The following is a 24,070-nucleotide window of genomic DNA, read 5'->3' on the forward strand; positions in this document are numbered from 1 at the left end:
ACTTCAGTCAATGCCCAGATAGCAATACGAACAGGAACCAAACTCGGCCTCAAAGATGAAGACAATCATCAGATTTGGCCCTTCAAATGCCACTGCGCTCCTCCCTCAACTGCATGATCACTACAGACACTTCTCACATAGGCTATGGTGCTACAGATTGCTTAGGGACATGCTTGCATATAAACCTGTTGGAACTGTGTGCTGTGCACAATGCCTGCCATCATTTCCTGCCCTCCATCATCGGCAAACATGTGCGTGTTCTTACAGAAAACATTGCCTGTGTATTTTATATCAACAGACAAAGCGGGGGGGGGGGGGGGGGGGCAGGTCTTGATTCTTGTGCACTAAGGTCATAAAACTGTGGAATTTTTGCATGAACCAGAACATCCACAATTCTGCAATTCACATACCAGGAGCCACCAATATAATGGTGGATGCTCTCAGCAGACGTTTCCCTCAGCATCATCAATGGGTACTCAACTCCTTGGTTGCACACATCCTCTTCTGCACATAAGGTCACCTATCAGTAGACCTTGTGGCAAAGTCTGGGCTAAGCCCTGTGGGTCCTGCGCTTCTTGGCGGGTTCTAGTGGGCCTCGGAGACTTGCAGTGTTCCTAATACTGCCACAAAGGCAAGGGTGCCCCGCTACCAGAACCTTTTTTCACCATTGGCCAGTCAAGTGTCCTTCTCTTTCCGCTCCCTACTGGCCCTTCCAGCCAGACAGGAGGGTTGGGGGGAACCTGGTCCCACCCACTTGCTCTGGGTTCCGGCCCAGGGCCCTGTGGGTGGGAGCAGCCCCGAGTAGGCCGTGTAGCTTGGCCCTTGCCCCATGAGTAGCAGCCCCTCCGTGGGCCACTTCCCCACTTTCCATCAGGGTTCCTGGGTGTGGCTCTTTTGGGGTGCTGGGGGAGAGGGTGGTTCACCTTCCTTTGGTTAATCTGCCCTTGCACTTCTGCTGCCACTCCCTCCCCAGCCATAGTTGCTGTAGGGGTCTTTGCATTCTCAGCCCCTCTGATTGCCTCCTTGCCCTTCTTTGCTCTTCTGGGTCCTGCAGCAGGAGCTGTGGGCCTGCTACTCAAGCACCTGTGGGCACAGTGGTTCCCTTCCCACAGCCATGTCTCCTCCCTCTCCCTCTCTGCCTTGCCCTCGCATCTCTTCATTGCCTGCCTTCCTTCTCCACTGCTTGTCCTATCTATCCTCTTGTGTGCCCATGCCCTCCTCCCCCACTCTTTTGTTTGGCACTTGATCTTCCTCCTCCTTTTTAGCTACCCTTCCCACACACACAGTTTCACTTCTCCCCATGTTCCTTAAATAATAATTTACCCCTCATCTCCCCAGTGCAGGTGGAGGAGCCGCTCTTTCCATCCTGTTCTGGGAGCTATATTCCTTACTCCTTTTCCCCCTTCCCCTTTCTGAATCACCACCCTCTCACCCTACTTCCAGTCTCGTGAGGGGGAGCGGTGAACCTCCTTCCTCTCCTCCCTCTCCCTCCCTGTTCCCTCCCCTGGCATTTTTGGTCCTCCTCTAATTGTTTGTTTTGTCTTTTCCCTCCCCACCCATGACCACAATGGAAGGGTTGTCCGGTGACAGCCCTGCTGACGCTTCCCCATTCCTCCCTAAAAACAACAACCCCTCTGAGGCTGCCGGGCCCCCCATCACTACAGTAGAGGGGGCGGACATGGAAGAGGGCCCTGGGACTTCTACCACTCCTGCCATGGTGCCTCCAGTCACCATTGAGAAGGCTCCCCTGAAGGGTAGGAAGGACCGGGGGACCAAAAAGGGCAAAAGCCCAGCCCAGAAGGCAAAATCTCCTGAGGCGAGGGTTCACTTGACAGCCCCCATGTCGGCCATGGCTCCCCACTCCTGCTCCCCTGTTCCTTCTACCAGCTCTGGGGTGACAGTGACACCCAGGTAGCTGCCACCCCTCTGCCTGCTGCCCCCCAAGCCGCTTCCTGGAATTCCACCTCCAGTGGCAGTGGCCCCTTTCCCACCCTGACCAGAAAGAATAGGGTTCATTGTCTCCTGGTGGTGGCCTCGCCCCATGTGGAGACCTATGTGCGGGCAATGGCTCACGTGGTGGGGCCCGCAGCTGTGGTAGCGGCCTCTAAGATGTTCGGGAAAGTGGTATTTTTCCACCAGGAGGTGGTGGAAAGGGGTTTGGCAGTGGGGGGAGTCCACGTTCCCCTCAAGACTTTGGAGGACCTTGGCATACGGGTGTTTTTTTCCTCTGTTCCTCTCTTCCTCCTCAATGCTGCCCTACTTCCTTTCCTCTCCACCCTGGGGAGGCCTCTGTCAGTCCTGAGTCCCCTTCCTTTAGGCTGCAAAGATCCTACCCTCCACCATGCCGCTTCCTTTTGCCAGCAGGTACAAATCCAACTACTGCTGTCAGGATGTGGTAGAGAAGCCCTAGAAGGGTCATTTCTGGTATCCCATCAAGGGGCCCGGTATCGGGTGTACTACACCACGGGGGAGGCCCAGTGTTTTCTCTGTCAGGCGACAGGGCACATCCCAAGGGATTGCCCCGACCCAATTTGGAGAGGCACCCAGGACCACTGACAACTGGGAGGGCACAGACCCCACCATCGCTGGTGGCCCTGATGGTCCGGACCCTGGGGTCACCTCTCCTCCAACCATGATCATCATCATTTCTGCTCGGGCTCCACAGGACCCAGATGAGTGCGTGGGTGCTACTTCTACTGCAAAAAGCGGCAAGGTCAGGTTTGCGGAGGAGAGGGCAGCAAGGTCAGTGATGTGACTTGGGCAGGACCTACCTCAGGGGGAGGTGTCCCTTTCCCCTGCTGTCCCCTGCAGTGCCCCCATCTTCCTTTGCCTTCCCACCACTGCCCTTGTCCCCATTCAGGCCCAGCCCTCTTCCTCCGAGGGATGGGAGCTTGCATGAGGAGGTAACGCAAGCGTGCCCGGCGATCCACCCCACCCACTGAGGGGGAGGAGAAACTCCCTGCACTTATGGGGATGGATGCTGGAGCCGTCCCTCCCTCTGAGCCCCCGGATGCTTCACAGCACCATGGGGTAGTCGAGGTGACCATGGCGGTTGTGGGAGGGTTGATCACCTCCCTCCTGGGGTCCCTGCAAGAGGGGGTGTCCATGGAGGATACTCCCAGTCTTCCCAGCTCCAGTGAGGAGGCGGAGGGCCATCATCTGGTGGTGGGCTTGCCTTCCTCTCCCAAGAAGTGGAGGCTTTGGAGTTGACCCTGGCTGCCTTAGAGGGGCATCACCCTGTCCTAGAGGGAAAACAACTGTCCTCTCCTTCCCCACTTTCCCTTTCCCCTGCCTCTGAATTGCTCCAGCGTGCGACCATCTCCCCAGCCATAAGTAACACTTCAGTCATGACCACTAAAACCCTGGGCTGTGTCCAGACTCAGGGGTTTTTTCGGGAAAAGTAGCCTTTTTCCGAAAAAACTTCCCCTGCGTCCAGACTCAAGCCGCGTTCTTTCGAAATTAAATCGAAAGAACGCGGCTTTTCTTTCGATGGCGGTAAACCTCATTTCACGAGGAAGAACGCCTTCTTTCGAAAGTTCCTCTTTCGAAAGAAGGCGTTCTTCAATGTAAATAGGGCTTCTTCAAAAGAGAGCATCCAGACTCACTGGATGCTTTCTTTCGAAAAAGCAAGCTGCTTTTTCGAAAGTTCAACATGCAGTCTAGACGCTCTCTTTCGAAAGAGGCTTGCAGTCTAGACATAGCCCTGGAGTCTTTTAGCAGGTGGGACCTTCCATCACTTCTCATCACCCATGCCACTGGGGTCTCTGATTCAGCACTCTGTGTGGCACTGAAGGCCAGCACTGGGGAGACATCAAGTACCTCCACTGCTGCTACCGATTCCCTGCCCTGCGAGGAGGCGCCGCATCCCAGCGTCTCCTCCGCTAAGGCTTCTCACCCTGTTCCATCTGCTAACCTCTGCCCCACTCCTGCTCCCAGTTCAACCACTCGCAATTGAACTTCCCACCCCTCTACCTGCTTTCTCCGTCCTTTCTTTTCCCTAATCCCCCACCTCTTCCTTGCCCTACTCCCCTTCCTCCTCTTCCTCCTTTTTCTGATCCCCTTCCTGACCTCTTTTCCTCCCCTTACTCTATTACTGCCGCCCCCAGGATTGCCACATTTAGCCAAGACGTGGCCCCTGGGAGGCGGTTTTCATTTCTCCTGCTCCCAGCACATCTGGGGCTGTTCTCCCTCCGCCACTGTCCTTACCATCTTCCTAGAAGGGACTTTAGAGTCCCTGAACTCCCATGTCAATGGGTCTCAGGGCTCACAGAGGGGTCTGACCCCAAGGTGTTCGAGGGCCCGAGGCCCCAACGCCAGATGTGCTGAAGGGCGAGATACATGTTTTCTTGGAAGACATTCGTGGCTCCAAGAACAAGGTCGCTCTCGCCCTTCAGTGATGGGGAGATTTCTATCTTGTACTGCAAATGGTAAGGGCCCTCTTGGGGGAGGGTAAAGGGACCGGGCAGTGGGAGGCTGCAGCCTACCAGCAGGTCCGTAACTTCTGTGACGCCCTGCTCACTTTCGGGTACAGTCACTGTTTGCTGCAGGGCCCAATGGGGATTGCTAGCACTCCTGCTGGCAAGGATCTTCCCCAGCCCTCTTGATGTTGCCACTCATTTTTACCACTCTAAAAACCTGGGGCTGTGGGTTGGGTCTCTGCAGGTGTCAGATATGCTCCTTCCTTTGGGAGGAGGGTTACTCTGTCATATTCCTGCAGGAGACCCATACAGCTGTGGCCTCTGAGGCTAACTAGCAGCTGGAGTGGGGGGACAGGGTTTATTTCAGCCACCTGTCAGCCCGTCAATCTGGGGTGGCTGAAATAAACCCTGGGGTGCTGGGGACTGCCGAGGTTGTGCAGGGTCACCTAGTGCATCTCCAGGCTTGGATGGAGGGACTGACATTAAATCTCATTAACATCTACACCCCAACATCTGGCCCAGAGAGGCTCTGCTTCTATCAGCGGGCGCCTGCCTTCCTCAGCTCTTTGGATCCTTGTGAGTACCTGGTCCTGGGTGGGAATTTCAACTGCACCCTTGAGGAGCAGGACTGTACCCTTGAGGAGCAGGACTGTACCCTTGAGGAGCAGGACTGTACCCAAACAGTGCCCAGCCACCAAAGACATCCTCGGGAGATAATAGACCATCACTCCCTGGTGGGCTTCTGGCGAGACACAATGGAGACATTGTGTTTACCTACATCCAGGTGGTGGGTTTTTCCATTGTGTTTATCTACGTCCAGGTGTGCGGTCTTTCCACTCCCGGTTGGACCGCATTTACCTTTCTTGTAATCATCTCTTCCGGGCCCACTCCTCTAGCATTAGGCTCACCCCATTCTCGCACCACCATTTGGTGGCTGTGACAGCCTCTCTTTCCTCAGAGAGGCTGGGGCTGGCCTACTGGCATTTCAATAACAGCCTGCTCGAGGATGTGGGCTTCATAGCGTCCTTCTGGGAGTTCTGGCTGGCCTGACGTGAGTGGTGATGCGCCTTTCCCTCGGCATGGTGGTCGTGAGATGTGGGGAAGGTGTGCATGCACCTATACCTGGGAGCCCAGATGGCAGAGGGATGCAGCGACAGAGCAGTTGGCACAGGAGGTCTTAGAACTAGAGAGATGGCTTGCCAGCAGCCCCGGAGATCCAGCCCTCTGCTGCATGTACCAGGAGAAGCGGGAGGAACTCCGGGCCCTCGAGGACCTTGGGGCCCAGGGTGCCTTTGTTCATTCTCGCATCCATCTCCTTTGGCAGATAGATCAAGGCTCCCACTTCTTCTATGCCCTGGAGAAAAAGAGGGGGTCCAAAAAGCACATCATCTGCCTTCTGGTGGAGGATGGTGCCCCCCTCACGGATGGTGCCCCCCTTGTGGAGGTAAATAAATCCTACCACAAAATTGAGGGTTGGTCCACTTTTACTCACCCTATAATCAAAAGGTTCCTCAAAGGGCTGCATCTGTTATTGGCCTTTCACAATATTCTGAAGCCCCTGCCACCACAGGCTAAAACTGCTTGCTAATCACCAAGCATGGAGCATCCACAGAAACCTCCCAAAGAAGAAACAAAGATTACTCACCTTGTGCATTAGCTGGAGTTCTTTGAGATGGTGTCCCCGTAGATGCTCCATGACCCATCCTGGTCCCCTCTGCTTAAGACCTGGAGCGCCTACAGCAGGCATGTCAAACTCGAAGCCTACTGAGGGTTGCACAAACGAAAACAGATAGCTTTCAGGGCCTCCAAAGAAAATGTACTTCTATCAGAAAGTCATAATTATTTATTATTACAGATTATGTTTTAGGTATATTTTATAATTGTTCAGGTCTTGTTTTAATACATACAATAATTTGATGTATACAATTTTTGTTTGCCCATATAAAATAATTTTTAATTTAAATATAAATGTAAGGTACTTTTAAATTTTTTATATGATACATAACTTGTTTTGTTGAAATAAAAACAAGTATAGACCTTGGTTAATCAAATAGAACAGGCTTCTGTGAAAATTTCAGATGATTCGTAAGTTTGAGATTTTGCATAAACATATAATATTCATGCAATTGAAAAAACTTGACATATTTATTGATATAAAATTAATATACATTTTGTGATTTTATTTGGGAATAAATAAATAAAAAAGAAAATGTTGAGAAAATATTCCTCCCCCCCCCAGAACCAGGCACTCCCATACCCTTGTTCTAACCCAATCCCCCTCCACTCTCACAGAGCCTCCCCCCGTGCTCTAACCCAATAAGACAATGCCTCATCCCTTCCGCAAAGCCAGGAACCCCCAAACTAATGCTTCCTCCCTCCCACAGAACCAGCTGCCTCCATCCTAATGTATCCTCCCTTCCCCAGAGCCAGGCACTCCTAGCTCCTGCAACCTAATGCCTGTGTCCCGGAGCCACCGCTGCCACCACACATTTCTTCCTCAGACACTGGGGCGGCATGAGCACAGCAGCCAGCTGTGAGCAGGCGCTCGATGCCTGCGTAGAGCGGCCGGCCATGAACATGTGCTGAAGCACCCAGCACAGAGTGACCCAGCTGGCCATGAGCATGTGCTGAGTGCCATGTGCAGAGTGGCCCAGCCGGCCGTGAGCAGTCACTGTGGTGCTGTGCACAAAGCAGCCGGTCGGCCGGCTGTGATCTGCACTCAGTAATGTGCTCTGTGCGGCCAGTGGGCTGCACTTTATTCTTCTATAAAAATGTAGTGGTGGGCAGCAAAAAATTTTGATCAGGCTGCATGTGGCCCACCAGAAGCCTGTTTGACATGCCTGACCTACAGAATAGAGAAGGAACTGGAGAGCTCAGGCCGTGCATGCGCAGTGCCCACTGGCATGTTGTATGCCAGTTGGTGCTGCACACGGAGTACTATAAAATCTCCTATACAGAACCTGGAATGGCAGACTAAGTATAAAGCATCCATGGGGGCAGCATTACAAACGTGAGTAACCTTTGAATCTATACCTATTCTAATGTGTACTCACTACTTCTATTGCTCAATAGAATATATTAACAATCTTACTCTTAAATCTGATGAACCTAGACATCTTTATTTAAAATTACAATCATTTTCCACAGGAATATTAAATATAATTGAAAAGTTCCAATATTTTTAGGCTCTAGGTTCCTTAGCTTGATGGAGTCATACCCGTACAAGTATACAGTCTATGTCATCGGAACTGGCACCAGTGTCTTCCTTCTGTATCATTTTTGCAAAGCACAAGGTAAGAAGATCAATGCTGACCAGTATTTCACTAGTGATAGTTCACTGTTCAATGTGGAAATTGAAAAAAAAATGAATCAAGGTTTGGTACACTGTCTCACTGGAAAGCAGAAACACAGCAAATGTGCAGTAATAGGTGAAAAGGATACTAGTGAGCAAAATTGGAAGTGGGAATATATATCACAGCATCTCCCAACTAGAGAAACCCTCTGCTTTCTGTAGTCTGGGGTTCTATAGGAAGCATGGCTAAGAGTGAAGATAGTTGTAGTTTTTCAAAGGGATATTACTAAGGTTGCACTCTGTTGCACTCTGTAGAAAAGATAGGAAGTATTGCAAAAGCCTGCCCCAGCTTAACTAAGAGATATTGAATGACCTTAAAAAAAAGGAGTTCTATCAAATGTGTAAGCTAGATCAAAATACAAAGGATGAATATAAACAAATAACACAAGTACGTAGGGGCAAAACTAGGTAGATGAAGGCAGAAAATGAGTGCAATGGATGCGTCTCTACAGCTTGACCTAAAAGTCAGAGGTCCCTCCAACATCCCCACCCTTCCATCCTCAAGGCTCTTCCTGGAAGGACACAGAGAATACTGGGTAAGTCTCCTCAGCTTAAGGTACATCGATTCCAACTACCTTATTTACATAAGTGGAGTTGGGTACCATAAGCTGCCCTAGGTGAGGTATTCCATTCTTTAGACAATATATCTCGCCTGTTAAACACATATAGGTGGCACATTTTCAACAACTTCAGATAATGTGTACACCAGTGAAATACAGTCTTTTAGCGAATATACCCCGCACCCGAATATATCCCGCAGTTTTTGCAGTTTGAGTGAAAAAAATCTTGTATACCCTGTATAACCTGCAGGGTATACAAGACCTTTTTCAAACTGTGTGCAGAAGGAGGGGCTTCTACGGGTTGTGTGTGTGTGTGTGGGGGGGGGGGAATTAGCCACCCTCTGGATGGGGGAGAATTCACCCTGCCTGGTTCCTGTGCAGCCGCACAACCTCCGGGCGGGGGAATGAGAGCGCTCCCCCGCCCCTTCCTGTGGCTGCGCAGCCGCCAGCCTTCAGCCTCCAGGTGGGGGAGTGCTCATCCCCCGGTTCCTGTGAAGGAGCACTTCCCCCGCTCCTTCCTGCAGCTGCAAAGCCTCTAGCTTCCAGGCGGCGGAGCGCTTATCTCCTGGTTCCTGTGTAGCTGCAGGAAGGGGCAGGGGGAATGCTTCTGCACAGGAACCAGGAGATGAGCGCTCCCCCACCTGGAGGCTGGCGGCTGGCGGCTGTGCAGCAGGGGAAGGGGAGGGGGAGCGCTTCTGTGCAGGTGAGTGCTCCCCCACCCAGAGGCTGGAGGCCAGGTGAGTAAAAAAATATACTGCAGGTTATATTGGCTAAAATACGGTACATATAAGCAAAATATCTTATCCAGTTATTGAGCAAGTTAGTGCCTTCTGTTTCCCTTTTAGAACAAGGGTACATGTAGTATATGTCAGGTTCTGAATATTTTTGAATTTCGGCCATCTTACTAGATCCGTGGTCACCAACCAGTAGATCGCGATCTACCTGTAGATCTCAGGGGCTCTAAGAGTAGCTCTTGAGCCCTCTCTGAACTGCGCGCCTGCGCAGTACATTTATATTAGATTTCCTCATTTGAGGAGCAGCAACAACACAGGTGAATAGCTGCGAGGAATGGTGAGAGCTGGGAGGTCGGAAAGGCTGAAACACCCCAGCCAGCTGACTATGGCTTTCAGCTGAAAGAGGCTGCCCCATGCTCCAGCTGATCGGCAGCTTCTCCTCTGCGCCTGCCCACGTGGAGCTTGGTGCACCATGGCTGAGCACCATGGCCAGCTGGCCGGGTAGCCACTTCTCTTCCCTCTAGCCCAGCTGCCCTGCGCTCAGCCCAGAGAGGCTGCATCTAGCTCCAGCTGTGCTGGAGCAAGCTTCCTAGGCTGAACACAGGATCACAGATGCCCATCTGATGGACTGTATATGACTAGCAATCTCAGACTACAACCCAGACTTCAAGACACTGGCAGATACTGTTCAGACACAGGTGTCACACTGAGACTTTGTTATTGGAAGAAAAAATATATAATTATCAATACTTGATTTTAGATTTACAAAATAGCAGAGAACAAAATGTATAATTGTAAATGCTTCATTTGACATTTAAATAGCATGAATTAAAACCAGACCATTTATTTCATAACTATAAACGTGATTTTAATTTTATATATTGCATAATTAAAAAATAAACTGTTTAACAGAGTGTATAAGGGCTGGGGATAGCAAGTGATGGATAGGAGAATAAAGAGGGCTGGCTTCAAGAAAGGGGCGGGGCGGTAGATCTTCGCCTGTTCTGAGACTTAAAAAGTGATCTTGGGTGTAAAAAGGTTGGAGACCACTGTACTAGATGAATCTATTATATAATTTACATTGACATCTGTTTTAATGTTCTTTCCCTACTATAGTCCTTTCATACCTAAAAAGGCCAATGAAATTTTATTTTTAAAGTAGAAAAAGCTGCTAGACTAAATTTCTCTATTTAAAATTAAAGCAAACTCTCTAAATGAATATTTAATATAACTCAGGCCTGCACAACTCAGAAAGCGGCGAGGGACATATTACTCCAAAGAAAACAGCTGCAGGACACAAGAGTAGGTTGGGGGATGGGGTGATATTTTATTAAGAATTTTTCAATTAAATCAAACAAATAATTTTTTTAAATTAAATTATTTTAATATTTATTTATGAATCATGGAAAAATGAAAAACAGTAATTAAATTTTATATATTTGAACTTCGTAATACCTTGCGGGGTCTGAGCTCCGCATGGAGCAGGAGGGTCTCCCGAGCTCTCCTGGTCCTGATTAGACAAGAGGCCGGAAGAAAGGGAGAGGTGGGGGAAGGAGGGTAAATTCAACAGCAACAAGTGGTGCGGTGGTAGTCTGCTCCTCCTGTGGGCTCAGCTCACAAGTGGTAGGGCTCAGCGCTCGCCCGCCTCCCAGCCAGGCTACTTGCCTCGGGGCCCCCTAGGACTGGCAGCGGCTAGCAGAGCGTGCTGCACCTGCCTCCATGCCAGGCCCGCATTGGTTACCTCTCCCCACTGACTGCTGCTCCTCAGACACTCGGGTACTTCATGCCGGGCTGGGTGTGTGTGGAGCACGGTGGCAGCTGCATCGGGCACCCTGCGTACGTCAGTCGTTGCAAAGTCCGAAAGTTGTCATGGGCCGCACAGTGAGCCGCTGCGGGCCACATGCGGGCCACAGGCCGTATGTCGTGCAGGCTTGATATAACTGGAAATTTCTAACATTTGTAGGTGCCGGTGTGATTAACTTGGTACTGTCACACCCCGCCATGACCACAGTCATCTTCATGACAGCTGGCATCAATATCTTTCTTCTGTGTGATTGTTGGAAAACTGAAGGTAAGAATTTCACTCATACTTCATGAGTGATCAATTCACTGTTTAATGTGGAATTTAAATAAACAATGAAGCAGGACTTTGCTCTCTGAACCACTGTAGGGCAGTGACTAGAGCAAAGCTAAAGATATAGGACAAAAGGACATTAGTCAACAAAATTAATGGGAGTGTATATTGCGGCATCTTCCCACTAATGGAAAAAAAGAAAGAAACACAAATATTCAGCTGCCTGCAGTCTGGGACCCAAAGCCATCCAGTGCAGGGGACAAAGTCAGGCTTCTTTGCAAGAACAATAGCTAATTTATTAAGTAGGTTGCTGTATATTTCAGTTCCGGTGTTTATAATCTTACTGTTCCCCCCAAGGCTTCCAAAAATCAGCAGAGAGATTGAGCAAGCAGAGTAGATAAGAGCAAGTGTAATCAGCTGGACATTATAGGCAGCCATATTGCTAATGCTGAAAGTGGCTGAAAGAGACTAGGAAACTGTTTTTGGAACATCAGTATTGAGTAGTAACAGAGAAGTAGCCGTGTTAGTCCGATCATGGTAAAACAAAACAAAAAAGCAGTCATGTAGCGCTTTAATATCTAACAATATGGTTTATTAGGTGATGAGCTTTCCTGGGGCAGATCCACTTTCGTGTTCTGAAAGTGAGTTGGCATGGCCATTATATAGCAAAAGGGATACAATGGAGTAAACAAATTATACAGTAATGAATCAACTACAGAAGGTAGGTGTGAGGGGATGAGGAAGAGACAAGAAAGGAGGAAATTGCTTATTGTCAGAGTCAATTAGGTGGCTAATCTGCAGTTACTACAAATATCAAGAGGTGGAGAGGCTGTTTTTGTAATGTGTAAGGTAATTATCATCTAAATTAAGGCCCATTCGCAGCGTGTAGAGTTTTAGTATAAATAAAAGTTCTGAAGTCTCTCTCCGTAATCTGGTGTTGAAGTGTCTTTGAAGTAAGATGCATGTTTTGAGTAGCTGATTGTTCACTGGCTGGCACCTTGTGTTAAATTAATGGAGATTGCCTATCTCCTAGAATGGACCTTGAAAGGCCATCAAGTTCAGTGACCTGCCTTCACAGAAGGACTAAGTACTATCCCTGACAAATTTTTGCCCCAAATTGCCTCCACAAAGATTGAATTCACAACCCTGGGTTTAAGCAGGCCTATACACATGGGCTGTGTCTACATTGGCACCCTTTTCCAGAAAAGGGATGCTAATGAGACACTTCGGAATTGCAAATTTTGCGGGGATTTAAATTTTCCCTGCGGCATTTGCATGAACATGGCTGCCGCTTTTTTCTGGCTCGGGGCTTTGCCGGAGAAAAGCGCCAGGTTAGACTGGATCTTTCGGAAAATAAAGCCTTTTCTGGAAGATCCCTTATTCCTACTTAAAATCAGGATTTGGTGAGCAGCAAGCAAGGCTTACTGCTGGGGGAAGGGCAGGAGCAAAATGTCTCCCCATTTCAGAGATTCCCCCCTTAAATCTAGTAGCCTTGCTACCTGGCATGTGAAGTAAAAGTGCCATTTTGAAAACAACAAATAGCACTTCAATGCACCTTAAAGTAGCACTTTAAAGACTAACAAAACATGTAGACGGTATCATGAGCTTTTGTGGGCAAAACCACTTCTTCAGATGACCAGAGTTTTGGATCTGAAGAAGTGGGCTGTGCCCACGAAAGCTCATGGTACCATCTAATGTTTTGATAGTCTAGAAAGTGCTACCAGACTATTTGTTATTTTTAAGTTTATCCTGTACAGATTAACTCAGCTACCCGCTGAAGCTAGTGCCATTTAGGTTTGGCCCAGCTGCCCCTCCATCAATAAGTCTAAATCAGAATGAATGGTAGTTTGACCTTATGTATGAGGAAACATTCTTATGAAGATTTGGCTCAGCTGTCCCTCTGTTATGACCAAAGTAGAGTGACACTGTGACCAAATCACAGAATCCAGAGGGGAAGGTTGTGCTCAACCCTCACAGGGCAATATACACTCCCATTCCCAATTTTGCTGCCAGACCCCACTCCTGGGGTACGTCTAGACTACAGGCTTTTGTCAACAGAAGTTTTGATGACACAGAGGGTGTGTCTAGACTACAGGGTTTTGTCGACAAAAGTGGACTTTTGTCGACAAAACTATACCTTCGTCCACACTGCCTTTGAGTTATGTCGACATAACGTCGACAAAACTCAGCAGATTTGTCGACGTATGTAAACCTCATTCTACGAGGAATAACACCTTTTGTTGACAGAGTTCTGTTGACAGAAGGCATTATTGCATCTTCACTGTCCTTTGCATCCACACTGTTATGTCGGCAAAGCAGCTTGCTTTGTCGACAGAACTGGATGTAGTCTAGACGCTCTTTGTCAACAGAAGCTTTGTCGACAGTATCTGTCGACAAAACTTCTGTCGACAAAACCCTGTAGTCTAGACGTACCCATACTGTCAACAAAGCTTCTGTCGACAAAGAGCTCCTAGACAACATCCAGTTCTGTCAACAAAGCAAGCCGCTTTGTTGACATGAGAGTGTAGACGCAAAGGACAGTGTAGATGCGATAATGCCTTCTGTCAACAGAGCTCTGTTGACAAAAGGCATTATTCCTCATAGAATGAGGTTTACAGCCGTCGACAAAACTGCTGAGTTCTGTCGACATTATGTCAACAGAACTCAGCAGCAGTGTAGCAGGTATAGTTTTGTCGACAAAAGTCCACTTTTGTTGACAAAACCCTGTAGTCTAGACACACCCCTAGAGACTCCCATCAGTATTTTTATGGAAGGTTGGAAGGCCTCAGTTTCAGATTTATTTACATGACCCCAAAAATCTCTGTGTGATCCCACCAGCAAGACATGACACCTGTGCACAATAAATAATAATACTTCATATGCTTATTCATGTCCATTCAAAGAGAGAGGGCAGATGCTCTCCACATGCACCAGTGCCAGAAGATTCTCCCTGAGCAGTATCCCTAGGGGACAGCCACACCTCTTCCCTCAGTTCCTTCTTGAAGTCAGTGATGGTGCTTGGAATTGCCCTTGCTGTCACTTTCTTAGTGTTGATAGTTGTTTCTTTTGCAAATGTAGTCCCCTTATTAAAGGTGTGTCTGACTTTTTCTGGGAGGATCCTGTGTTCTGCAGTCTAGCCCTAAGGACTGCAAATCTCATGAGCCCTTAAGGAAAACCAGGAAAAGAGGGCTTGTCTGGGCATGTGGAGAGAAGGTCTCAGAGTCTGGGATTCTCCATTTTGGGACAGAGGAACCAGGCTGCTGTAGAGAGCCTTATCCAGCCCAGGAGCTGTTATGTTGCAGCTACAGCCTTTGGGACTCAGGGTGTGTCTAGACTACAGAGTTTTGTCCACAAAAGTGGACTTTTGTCGAAAAAACTATACCTGCGTCTACACTACCGCTGAGTTCTGTCGACATAACGTTGACAGAACTCAGCAGTTTTGTTGACGCTGGTAAACCTCAATTTACGAGGCATAACGCCTTTTGTCGACAGATTTCTGTTGACAGAAGGTGTTATTGCATTTAGGGGTATGTCTAGACTACAGGCTTTTGTCGACAAAGCAGCTTGCTTTGTCGACAGAACTGAATGTAGTCTAGACGCTCTTTGTCAACAGAAGCTTTGTCGACAGTATCTGTCGACAAAACTTCTGTCGACAAAACCCTGTAGTCTAGATGTACCCTCAGATCTATCAGGCTGCTTTTGGGGCAGCTGGTTGCTCTAGAGAGGAGAGACTCTGGATGTGCCTGTGGCTCAGAAAAACTACACAAAAACCAGCACATAGGAGAAGGCTGTATGTAAATATGCTCTTTGGGAAAGTGCTTCCTGGGATAGACCCCAGAGATATAGACCAACTTTGGGTCCAAAGAGAGGCAGAGTGTCCAGCCCAGTGAACCAGAGCTGCTAGCATTTGGTGGAGCCTACTCCAGTGGCAGAGGGAGTTTGCAGCTGGTTGCATAGCTTGGACTCACACACAAACAATCTAGAGAGAACCTCCACTCCAGCTGCAGATCTTGAAGCGCATCCACGCAAGCGTCTGGGACTCTTGGGGTGGGATAAATGGTGGCGGTGTAAATGTCAGATAGATAAGTTCCTATTATTTCTGTTTACTTTGTTAATGTTATTCACTGTGAATCTGTTAAACCTTGTTTCTTCAAGTTCATTCTAATGTAATCTATTAGATGTATATTTTTTATAATTTGTAATAGTTGTTCTGGAGTTAGATACAGATTATTGCTGGAATAATCTTATCTCTAGAGGCTCCCAAAGCACACCATTAAGGGTATGTCTAGACTAATGGCTCCGTCGATGGATGTTAGTTGGGGTTAGTCCTGTACTATGTCTAGTACTGTTTATTAGACATAGGAAAATGAAGCAGCGATTTAAATAATTGCCACTTCATTGACATCAAAATGGCTGCTGCTCAGCTGTTTGGCATCACAACGGGGAAGCCTTTGTCGACCACTCTGGTAAACCTCATTTCACGAGGCATAACGAGGCATAAAACCATCAGGTGCCCAGGCACACCTGTGGGTGTGACCTGCTCCGGACTAACCCAGGAAAGAAAAAGGGGGGTTCATAAATAATGGGGACTGGGGATTACAATTGATGAAAGCTCAATATGAGTCATCAGTGTGCCCTTGTAGCCAAGAAGGCTAACAGTATATTAGGTTGCATTAGGAGGAGCATTGGCAGCAGATCTAGAGAAGTTATTATTCCCCTTTATTTGGCATTGGTGAGGCCATATCTGAAGTATTGTGTCTAGTTCTGGGTCCCCCAGCATAGAATGGATGTGAACACATTGGAGAAGGTCCAATGACCAAAATGATTAGGGGGTTGGAGCACATGACTTATAAGGAGAGGCTGATGGATTTGGGCTTGGTTAGTCTACAAAACAGAAGAGTGAGGGGGGATCTGATAGCAGCCTTCAACTTCTTGAAGGGAGGTTCTAAAGAGGATGGACAGAGGCTGTTCTCAGTAGTGACGGATGGCAGAACAAGGAGCAATGATCTTAAATTGCAGTGGGTGAAGTCTAGGTTGGATATTAGGAAAAGCTATTTCACTCGGCGGGTGGTAAAACATTTGAATGAGTTGTCTAGGCAGGTGATGGAATCTTCAAACCTAGGGCTAGGTCTACACTGGCATGATTTTCCGGAAATGCTTTTAACGGAAAAGTTTTCCATTAAAAGCATTTTCGGAAAAGCGCGTCTAGATTGGCAGGACGCTTTTCCAGAAAAGCACTTTTTGCGGAAAAGCGTCCGTGGCCAATCTAGACGCGCTTTTCTGCAAAAAAGCCCCGATCACCATTTTCGCGATCTGGGCTTTTTGGCACATCAGTTGGGGGGGTGTATGCAGGTGGCCTTGAGGGAGAGGTTTTCTGAAGGAACCCATTAACTCTCCCCAGGGCTTCCCCAATGGGGGCTTGCATTTTGGCCACCCCCCCAATACATTTCCCAACATAACACTAATCCTTTCTCCATTCTCTGGAAAATCAAGACAGACACTGTTTTCAAGTTGAAGAAAAACTTGGTTGTCACTTGAAAATAAACTGTTGTAACTTTAAAATAAACTCTGTTATCAATTTTAATTTTTTTAAACTTTCTTATAAATGTGTTTTAACTTTTTACAATACATCTTAAAAAACTGGGGTGGGGGGCAAGACCTAGAGGAGGGAAGCGGGAGGGCAGAGAGAGAGTCAGAAGTTGTAGGGAGGCAGGGAACTAGGAAGGAGTTTAGGACTGGGAATGCCTGCACCTGACACCTTGGGTCTGAGGTCCTCTGTGATCGAGGTTGGGTGGGGCCTTGGACAAGAGGGGGCTGTGCAGGAGGGGGAGCTGCAGCTGAATCAAGGATGGCAGGGAGGACAGGGGAGGAAGGGGGATCAGGGGAAACATGGGAACAGGCGCAGGGGGAGCAGCAAAAGGGGCCATGATCTCCCTAATTGTGGCACAGATGTTGTCACCCTGCTGCACCAGTTCTGTGAGCATGCACTCGAGCCAATCAGCCTTCTCCCGGAACTTCTGTAAGAAGGTCTGGTGCATGTCCCGCAGAACTGCTATGTTCTGGCGCATCAGTTCTTGGTGGGTCCACCAGTGCCAGTGACTCTCTCAGCTGCAGCTGGCTAGCTGGGCTGGTGTGGTTCTCCCATCAATCATGGTCATTGCAGCTCTGGAGGACGAGAGAAAGGTCATCCCTGAACACACAGCCTCATTAGAGGGGACACTCATGTCCCAAGACTGATTCCCCACTCTGGGTACGTCTAGACTACAGGGTTTTGTCGACAGAAGTTTTGTCGACAGATATTGTCGACAAAGCTTCTGTTGACAAAGAGCGTCTAGACTACATCCAGTTCTGTCAACAAAGCAAGCCGCTTTGCCGACATAACAGTGTGGATGCAAAGGACAGTGTAGATGCAATAACGCCTTCTGTCAACAGAACTCTGTCAACAAAAGGCGTTATTCCTCGTAGAATGAGGTTTACATACATCGACATAACTCAAAGGCAGTGTGGACGCAGGTATAGTTTTGTCGACAAAAGTCCACTTTTGTCGACAAAACCCTGTAGTCTAGACACACCCTCTGTGACAATGAATACAGAAGTGGGGAAGTCCACAAAAGCAGCCCAAAACCTGATCTCCACAGACTTGAGTACGAAACTTCCCCCCAAAGTCCTATCACATATACTTTGGGGATTTTGATGCCACCACCAAGTGCCTTTGAACCCACAAACAGGGGTGCACACTTGAAACCAACCCGAGAGGCACCCCAAGCACTTTTCTACAAAGTGCTTGAAAAAGACAGAGAAAATACAAACTGCAGTCTGTGGTTGCTATCCCCTACTCAGAGGCATGCAGATCCCACAGACAGATTTCCAAGGACACAGAAATGAAACAATGCAGTTTACTTAAAAAAAAATTGTGTCACAGTATTCATGTTGCAAGCATAATGACTTGATGGAAAAAATGTACAGTACTCATGGTGGACTCCCATGGGTTAAGGGCTTAGTCACAAAAGAGAAGAAATCCCATTTCTAGCTGCACAGACATCAGATCCACATCCCAAGCCAAAACACAATAAAACCTGATGGATTTACCTGGACTTCACCCTGTTTACACATTATGAGGAGTCTTTTTGGAGAAAACCATGTCTTCTGTTTCCCTCAGTATCTTAGGGTACATCTACACTACAGCGTTATTTCAAAATATCTAATTTTGAAATAGTTATTTCCAAATATCTTATTTCTAAATCACACATTTACCCACAAAATGCATTTCGAAATAGCACGTCCGCACTGATTGGATGCTGAATTGCATTTAAGGGCAGCTGAAACCGGTTCCAGCAGGGCATCAGATCAGAAATTACTTTATGTGGCTGCTGCCTGAAGCTATCTGAGGCCTATGCTTAAAGGGAACCCCTGGACAGATGGTTCTCAGGTTTCCCTGATTGCTTGCCTACCTTGCTGAGGGATAGCAAAGCATTTTTTTCTCTGTATGTTCTGGTTGCCATCACTCGGGACACCACAGCACTCTGCACTATGCAGCCAGATCTGCCCCTGGGCACTCTGGTGCTTCTTTTGGCTGTGTTGCTGCAAGCCTAGCAGCACTTTTTGTAGGTTGCCTCACAGCTTCTGCTGCAGCCCAACCCCTGGGTTATCATCCAGACCCTCCTGGGGTATGTGGAGGAGCAGCTGCGGCTCCTGGACGCCAACGTGCCCTGCTGCATCTGGCGTCTGGACACCAGCACCGACTGGTGGGACCATATTGTCCTGGAGCACTGGGGAGACCAACAATGGACCCAGAACTTCAGGATGAAGAAGGACACATTCCTGGAGCTCTGTGAGTGGCTCGCCCCTGCTCTGCAGTGACAGGACACACACATGAGGCCCACCATTCCCCTCCAGAAGCGTGTGGCCATCACTCTATGAAAGCTCTCCATGCAGGATAACTACCATTCCATGGGGAACCAGTTTGGCGTGGAGAGATCCACCATCGGAGCAGTCCTCATGCAGGTATGGCAGTCTCTGGCCACTGTGCCAGGAGGAGCAGTGCAAGGAGGGGATGGGCTGCCTTAGGGAAAAGGGGGGGGAGATGGTGCAAGTCCCCTCCATGGGAGGGTTTGTTCTGTCTCACCTGCACTAAGGAGTGCCCATGGTGGCCTGGATTGCAGTGGTAGGGGGTTGCTCCTGAGGTGTAGGGGCGAGGGGCAGTTGCAGGGAAAGAGCACTCTCAGCCACCCGGGCATCCCAGTGACTCTCAGTTTTGTGTGTCCCTCTGCAGGTGGTCAAGGCCATCAATAGAGTGCTGCTCCGCAGAGTCATCCACCTTGCCAATGTGGATGCAGTCATCGAGGGGTTTGGTGCTCTGGGTTTCCCTAACTGTGGGGGGGCTATTGACAGGACACACATCCCCATCCATGCCCTGGAACACCAGGCCTCCCTCTATACAAACCACAAGGGATACTTTCCCATCATCCTGAAGGCTGTGTCTGACCACCAGGGCCACTTTGTGGACATCAGCGTGGGCTGGTCCGGCAAAGCACACGACACATGGGTTTACTGCAACTCCTCCATTTGCCAGAGGCTGCATGCCTGGACTTTCTTCCCTGACCGCCACATCAGAATCGGGGACGTGGAAATGCCTGTGTACCTGGTGGGGGATGCGGCCTATCCCCTACAACACTGGCTCATGAAGCCCTACATGGGACACCTCAACCCTTCCTGACAGGCATTTACTGCCAGGCTCGGTAGGGCCCGCATCACAGTGGAAGGTGCCTTCAGCCAGCGGAAGATCCATTTTAGATGCCTCCTCATTCACCTGGACCTCTCTGAGCAGAATATTCTGCATGTGGTGACAGCATGCTGTGTGCTGTACAATTTGTACAAGAGGAAGGGGGAAGCTTTCCTGCCAGCCTGGATGGCAGAGGCCGAGCACTTGGCTGGCTTATACATGCAGCCCCTCAATCCCCATTGGAGGACTGTCTGTATCTGGGAGGTGCACCCAAAGGAGAACTAAAGTCTCCCTTGTGTGCTCCACTGGGGGCTTGTGCCTCATTCCACCCTCACGTCCTTCCACTTACCCCTCCCTAACCCCCCTTCCTGATGTACAATAAAGACACGTGTTGAGGAAAACAAACTCTCTTTATTGAATAAAACTGGGATGTGGGGGGGAATGAAGGCAGGAGAGGGAAGGCGAGAGGATGGGAGAGGGGAGGGGTAAACCTGGATGGAGGGAGCTGGAAGGGGGAGGCATGGGGAGGAAGGGGGAGGAGAAGCTCAGGGCTCGGGGCTTGCTGGCCCACTTGTCTCCCAGCACTGCGGATGCAGGGCCTCGGCATCCCTGGGGTGGTGGGGAGGAAGAAGTGAGAGGGGGAACAGGAGTGGAAGGAGGAGCAGTAGCTGGGGAGGCAGTAGGGGCTGAAGCAGCAGGAGGCAGCAATCTGTGCACCAGGATCTGCAGGCGGTCGCAGATGGCACGGCCCTGGGCAATCAGCTCCGGCCAGCTCTCCCGCCAGAGCTGCAGGTCTTCATGCACCCAGTAGTTCAAGGTGTGGTGCAGGCCTCGCAGTATCCCCAGGGGCTGCTGCTGGTACTCCTCCTGGTTATGGGTCAGCCTGCTGAGTGCCTGGGTGTGAGAGGATGTCCTGGGCAGGGTGGTGCACTCTGCACTTGCAGCTGGTGTGGCTGTGGAGAAACAGAGAAGTGGTCAGTTATCAGTGGACACAGTGGGTGAAGCCCCGCCCCCCTCTGCAAGGCGAGGATATCAGGTCTCTGCACCATCAGAGCCATTGTGCTAGCAAAGAGTCCATGTTTGGGATGTCTTGCTATCCCTGGCAGTGGGAGCAGGCCTGGGAGTGCACCCATGCCTCTGTGCTGTATGTGGTATCACTCTGTGTGTGTGTGGGGGGGGGGGAGACATCCCCTGCATCTGTATAGAGGGGGCTTGTGGAGGGAGGGCATCCTGCAGTGTCCCACCATGGGGTCAGGAGCACGTCATGTGCCTTCATACATACACACATGTGGGTAACAGGCCAAGGGTGGCACAGCACATGCACAGGTTGCTGCATGATCTGTGGTCAGCAAGACCTATGCAAGCAGTCCCTGGTCTCCCTTCCCTCCCGCCCTCACATAAGGGGACAGTGATGGCGCTCACATGTTGTTGCATCCCTGGCCTCAGACGACACTGCCAACAGACTTGCTGGGGTGGATCGGGGAGCCCTGGCTGTGCAGAATGCTCCCTCCGGGCTCATGCAGCTCCTGGCCCTCCTCCTTCTCCGTGCCCCGTGCCCTGGTGCCAGGGTCGATGACCACCTGGAGGGCCCGGACCATCCCGCCCCCCAAGATGCGGTCCAGGGCATCAAAATAGGACAAGTGTCTGGGTCTACCCCTGTTTGGGAGCTGTCCCCTGTGGCCCTGGCACTCACCTGTCACAGCTCCTTGATTTTCATCCGAACCTGCTCCTGGGATCGGATGTGGCCTTTGCTGGCCAGGCTGGCAGCCATCTGGCTGTAGACAGCTGCTTTCCTCCATCTAGTGCGGAGATCATGGACATTGGAGGCCTCCCCCCAAACCTCAATGAGGTCCCTGATTTCCGCACTGGACCAGGTAAGTGCCCACCTTTTCTGGCCCCTGGCATGCTTCAGGGAGCTGGCAGACTGGTCCTGGGGAGCAGTGAAGGGCTGTCTGGCACTGGCTGCCTGGCTCATGCTGGGGCCACTGGGTCGGGGCAGTGTCTGCTGGCTCTGGGCTGTCAGGCCTGGAGCTGGCACAGGCACTGTGGCCAGAGTTTACCCCTTTAAGGGCTCTGGGTTGGGGAAGAGGAGAGGAGTTTTCCTGGTTGGGGCCAGAGTGGCCAGCAGGGCACCCTGGGAAGAGCTGGAGGCCCCCTATTTCAAAATAAGCATCTACACAATGCTTATTTTAAAATAGCAATTTCAAAATAGGTGCTATTCCTTGTGGAATGTGGTTTACCAATTTCGAAATAGCAGTTGGCTTGTGTAGACGCTAGTAAAGTTATTTCAAAATAACTTTGCTGCGTAGACATATCTTAAGCAAACTGTCCAGATACACTGAAGGATGGATAAGCAACCCAGGGAAGTGTCCGTTCAGAGTGGGTTCACAGGTGCTTGAGAAGGGCCTGGAGCAGCCTACTCATCTTGACCCCTCCCAACCACACAGCTGTACCTGGCCCATGCATGCTCTGGGACTGGTTCATGTGACCACGTGTCGCACACTGCTGCTGCACATGCTTGACTGGCCAGCTGCACGCTATCCAGGCCAAGAATTACACATGATTATCATGCCCCATCCATCCCATGTGAATCAGCCTCCCCCATCATGTCCAGGCATCAACCTCACATCACTCACCTGATGTACTCCTCACCGGGAGGAGTCCTGGGCTTGGGGAACCAGATCCAGAGTGATGGTGATGCTGTCCTCCTCCTTTTCCTCCTGGAACAGCTGGTCATCATCATCCTCCTGCTGCTCTTGTTGGGCGACTGTAGTGCTGACTCCACCAGATGCCTTGGAGACTGTGCATCCATCACCCATTATCTGGTGGAGCTCCCTATAGTAGGGGCAGGATGCCAGTGCTGCCCCAGAGTGAGAGCTGGCGTCACGGGCCCAAGCATAGCCCTGATGCAGTTCCTTTACTTTTGCCCTCACCTGATCAAGGGTGCGAGGGTGGTGGCCTGCCTTTTTTGACAGCACAGTGGCATCTTGCTGTAGATGTCCACATTATGGTGATGGGAGTGCAAGGCCTGGATAGACTCCTCCTCTGTCCACAAGTCGAGCAGGGACTGGATTTCAGCCCCTGACCATGCCATTTGCTTCTCCTGGATGGATCCTGGGAAGGAGGAGGGTTGTGGTTGTGCCATTTTGGATTCAAGTTCTGGCAGGTTGACAAATGTGGCCACTTCCTCTATTCTCCAACTGGCTTCCCGGCACACTGGCTTAAATGGATGCCTGTGCCTTTAATTCCTGGCTGGAGACAGGAACTAGAAAGTTCTGCTTACTGGGGAAAGATTGTCTACCATGATTTTTCCTGGATGCCTCTTTTTTCAACAGAACTGGCTCCCCCACATCCATACATGCCTTTTTTTGAAAAAGTTCTTTCAAAAAGAGGCGTTCTTCCTCGTAAAAGCAGGTTTACAGCGGTTGAAAAAACCACCACATTCTTTCAATTTAATTTTGAAAGAACGCAATGGCAGTCTAGATGTGGGTACAGTTATTTCGAAAAAAGGCCAGTTTTTTAAAAAAACTGTGTAGTCTCGATATGCTCTGTGTGTACATTCAGTTGTAAATATGGCTCATCATCTCTCAGTTTTTTTCCCTCCTCTTTTGGTCAATTCTGTTTTTCAAAGGACCTGATAAAAACATTCTTCTGTGTGGCAGATTATCCTTTTCAGGAATTTCAATTTTGTGCTTACAGACTTATGGTCTTCGATTTGAACCACTGGGTTCCTCTTCCATGATCAATTTGTTTATAAGGCAGCATGCGTTATGGCCTTTATATCGGTGTGTAACATGAATGAGGTGCAACTCTTATGGCAGAGCTGTCATATGATTTTCCACAGAGATGTTTACTCTTAGATCACATCCTAAATTTCTACCTACCATTGTCTGATTATCACATAAGTAAATATATAAATGTACTGCTATTCTTTGTGAACCTACATTCAGTAAAGCAGCACTGCACACATTAGCTTTGTGTCTACACAGCAAAGTTATTTTAGAATAATGGCTGTTATTCTGAAATAACTATGTGAGCATCTACACAGCAATTCTGTTATTGTGAAATAATTTCAAAATAACAGCTGGCTTATCCTGACTTCTGTAAATGTCGTTCTATGAGGAATAATGCCTATTCCAAATAGCTATTTTAAAATAAGGCAAGTGTTGACACTCTACTTTTGCTATTTAGAAATAGCCCCTCACTAGGA

At 49.3% G+C, this 24,070-nt stretch overlaps 1 protein-coding gene across 5 annotated transcripts in view; it reads left to right on the plus strand.

The window, feature by feature from the left end:
• LOC142823370 (uncharacterized) overlaps window positions 1–24,070 on the plus strand; it is a 287,164-nt gene that overhangs the window by 44,879 nt on the left and 218,215 nt on the right. For all 5 annotated transcript variants that reach the window (XM_075914347.1, XM_075914343.1, XM_075914345.1 and 2 more), the window contains 3 exons: window positions 7,604–7,711; window positions 10,301–10,366; window positions 11,028–11,135. In XM_075914347.1, the coding sequence (XP_075770462.1) occupies window positions 7,604–7,711; window positions 10,301–10,366; window positions 11,028–11,135 (282 nt within the window). The remainder of the gene's footprint in view (window positions 1–7,603; window positions 7,712–10,300; window positions 10,367–11,027; window positions 11,136–24,070) is intronic.

Source organism: Pelodiscus sinensis, chromosome 33, assembly GCF_049634645.1.
Source record: "Pelodiscus sinensis isolate JC-2024 chromosome 33, ASM4963464v1, whole genome shotgun sequence".
NCBI lineage: Eukaryota > Metazoa > Chordata > Testudines > Trionychidae > Pelodiscus > Pelodiscus sinensis.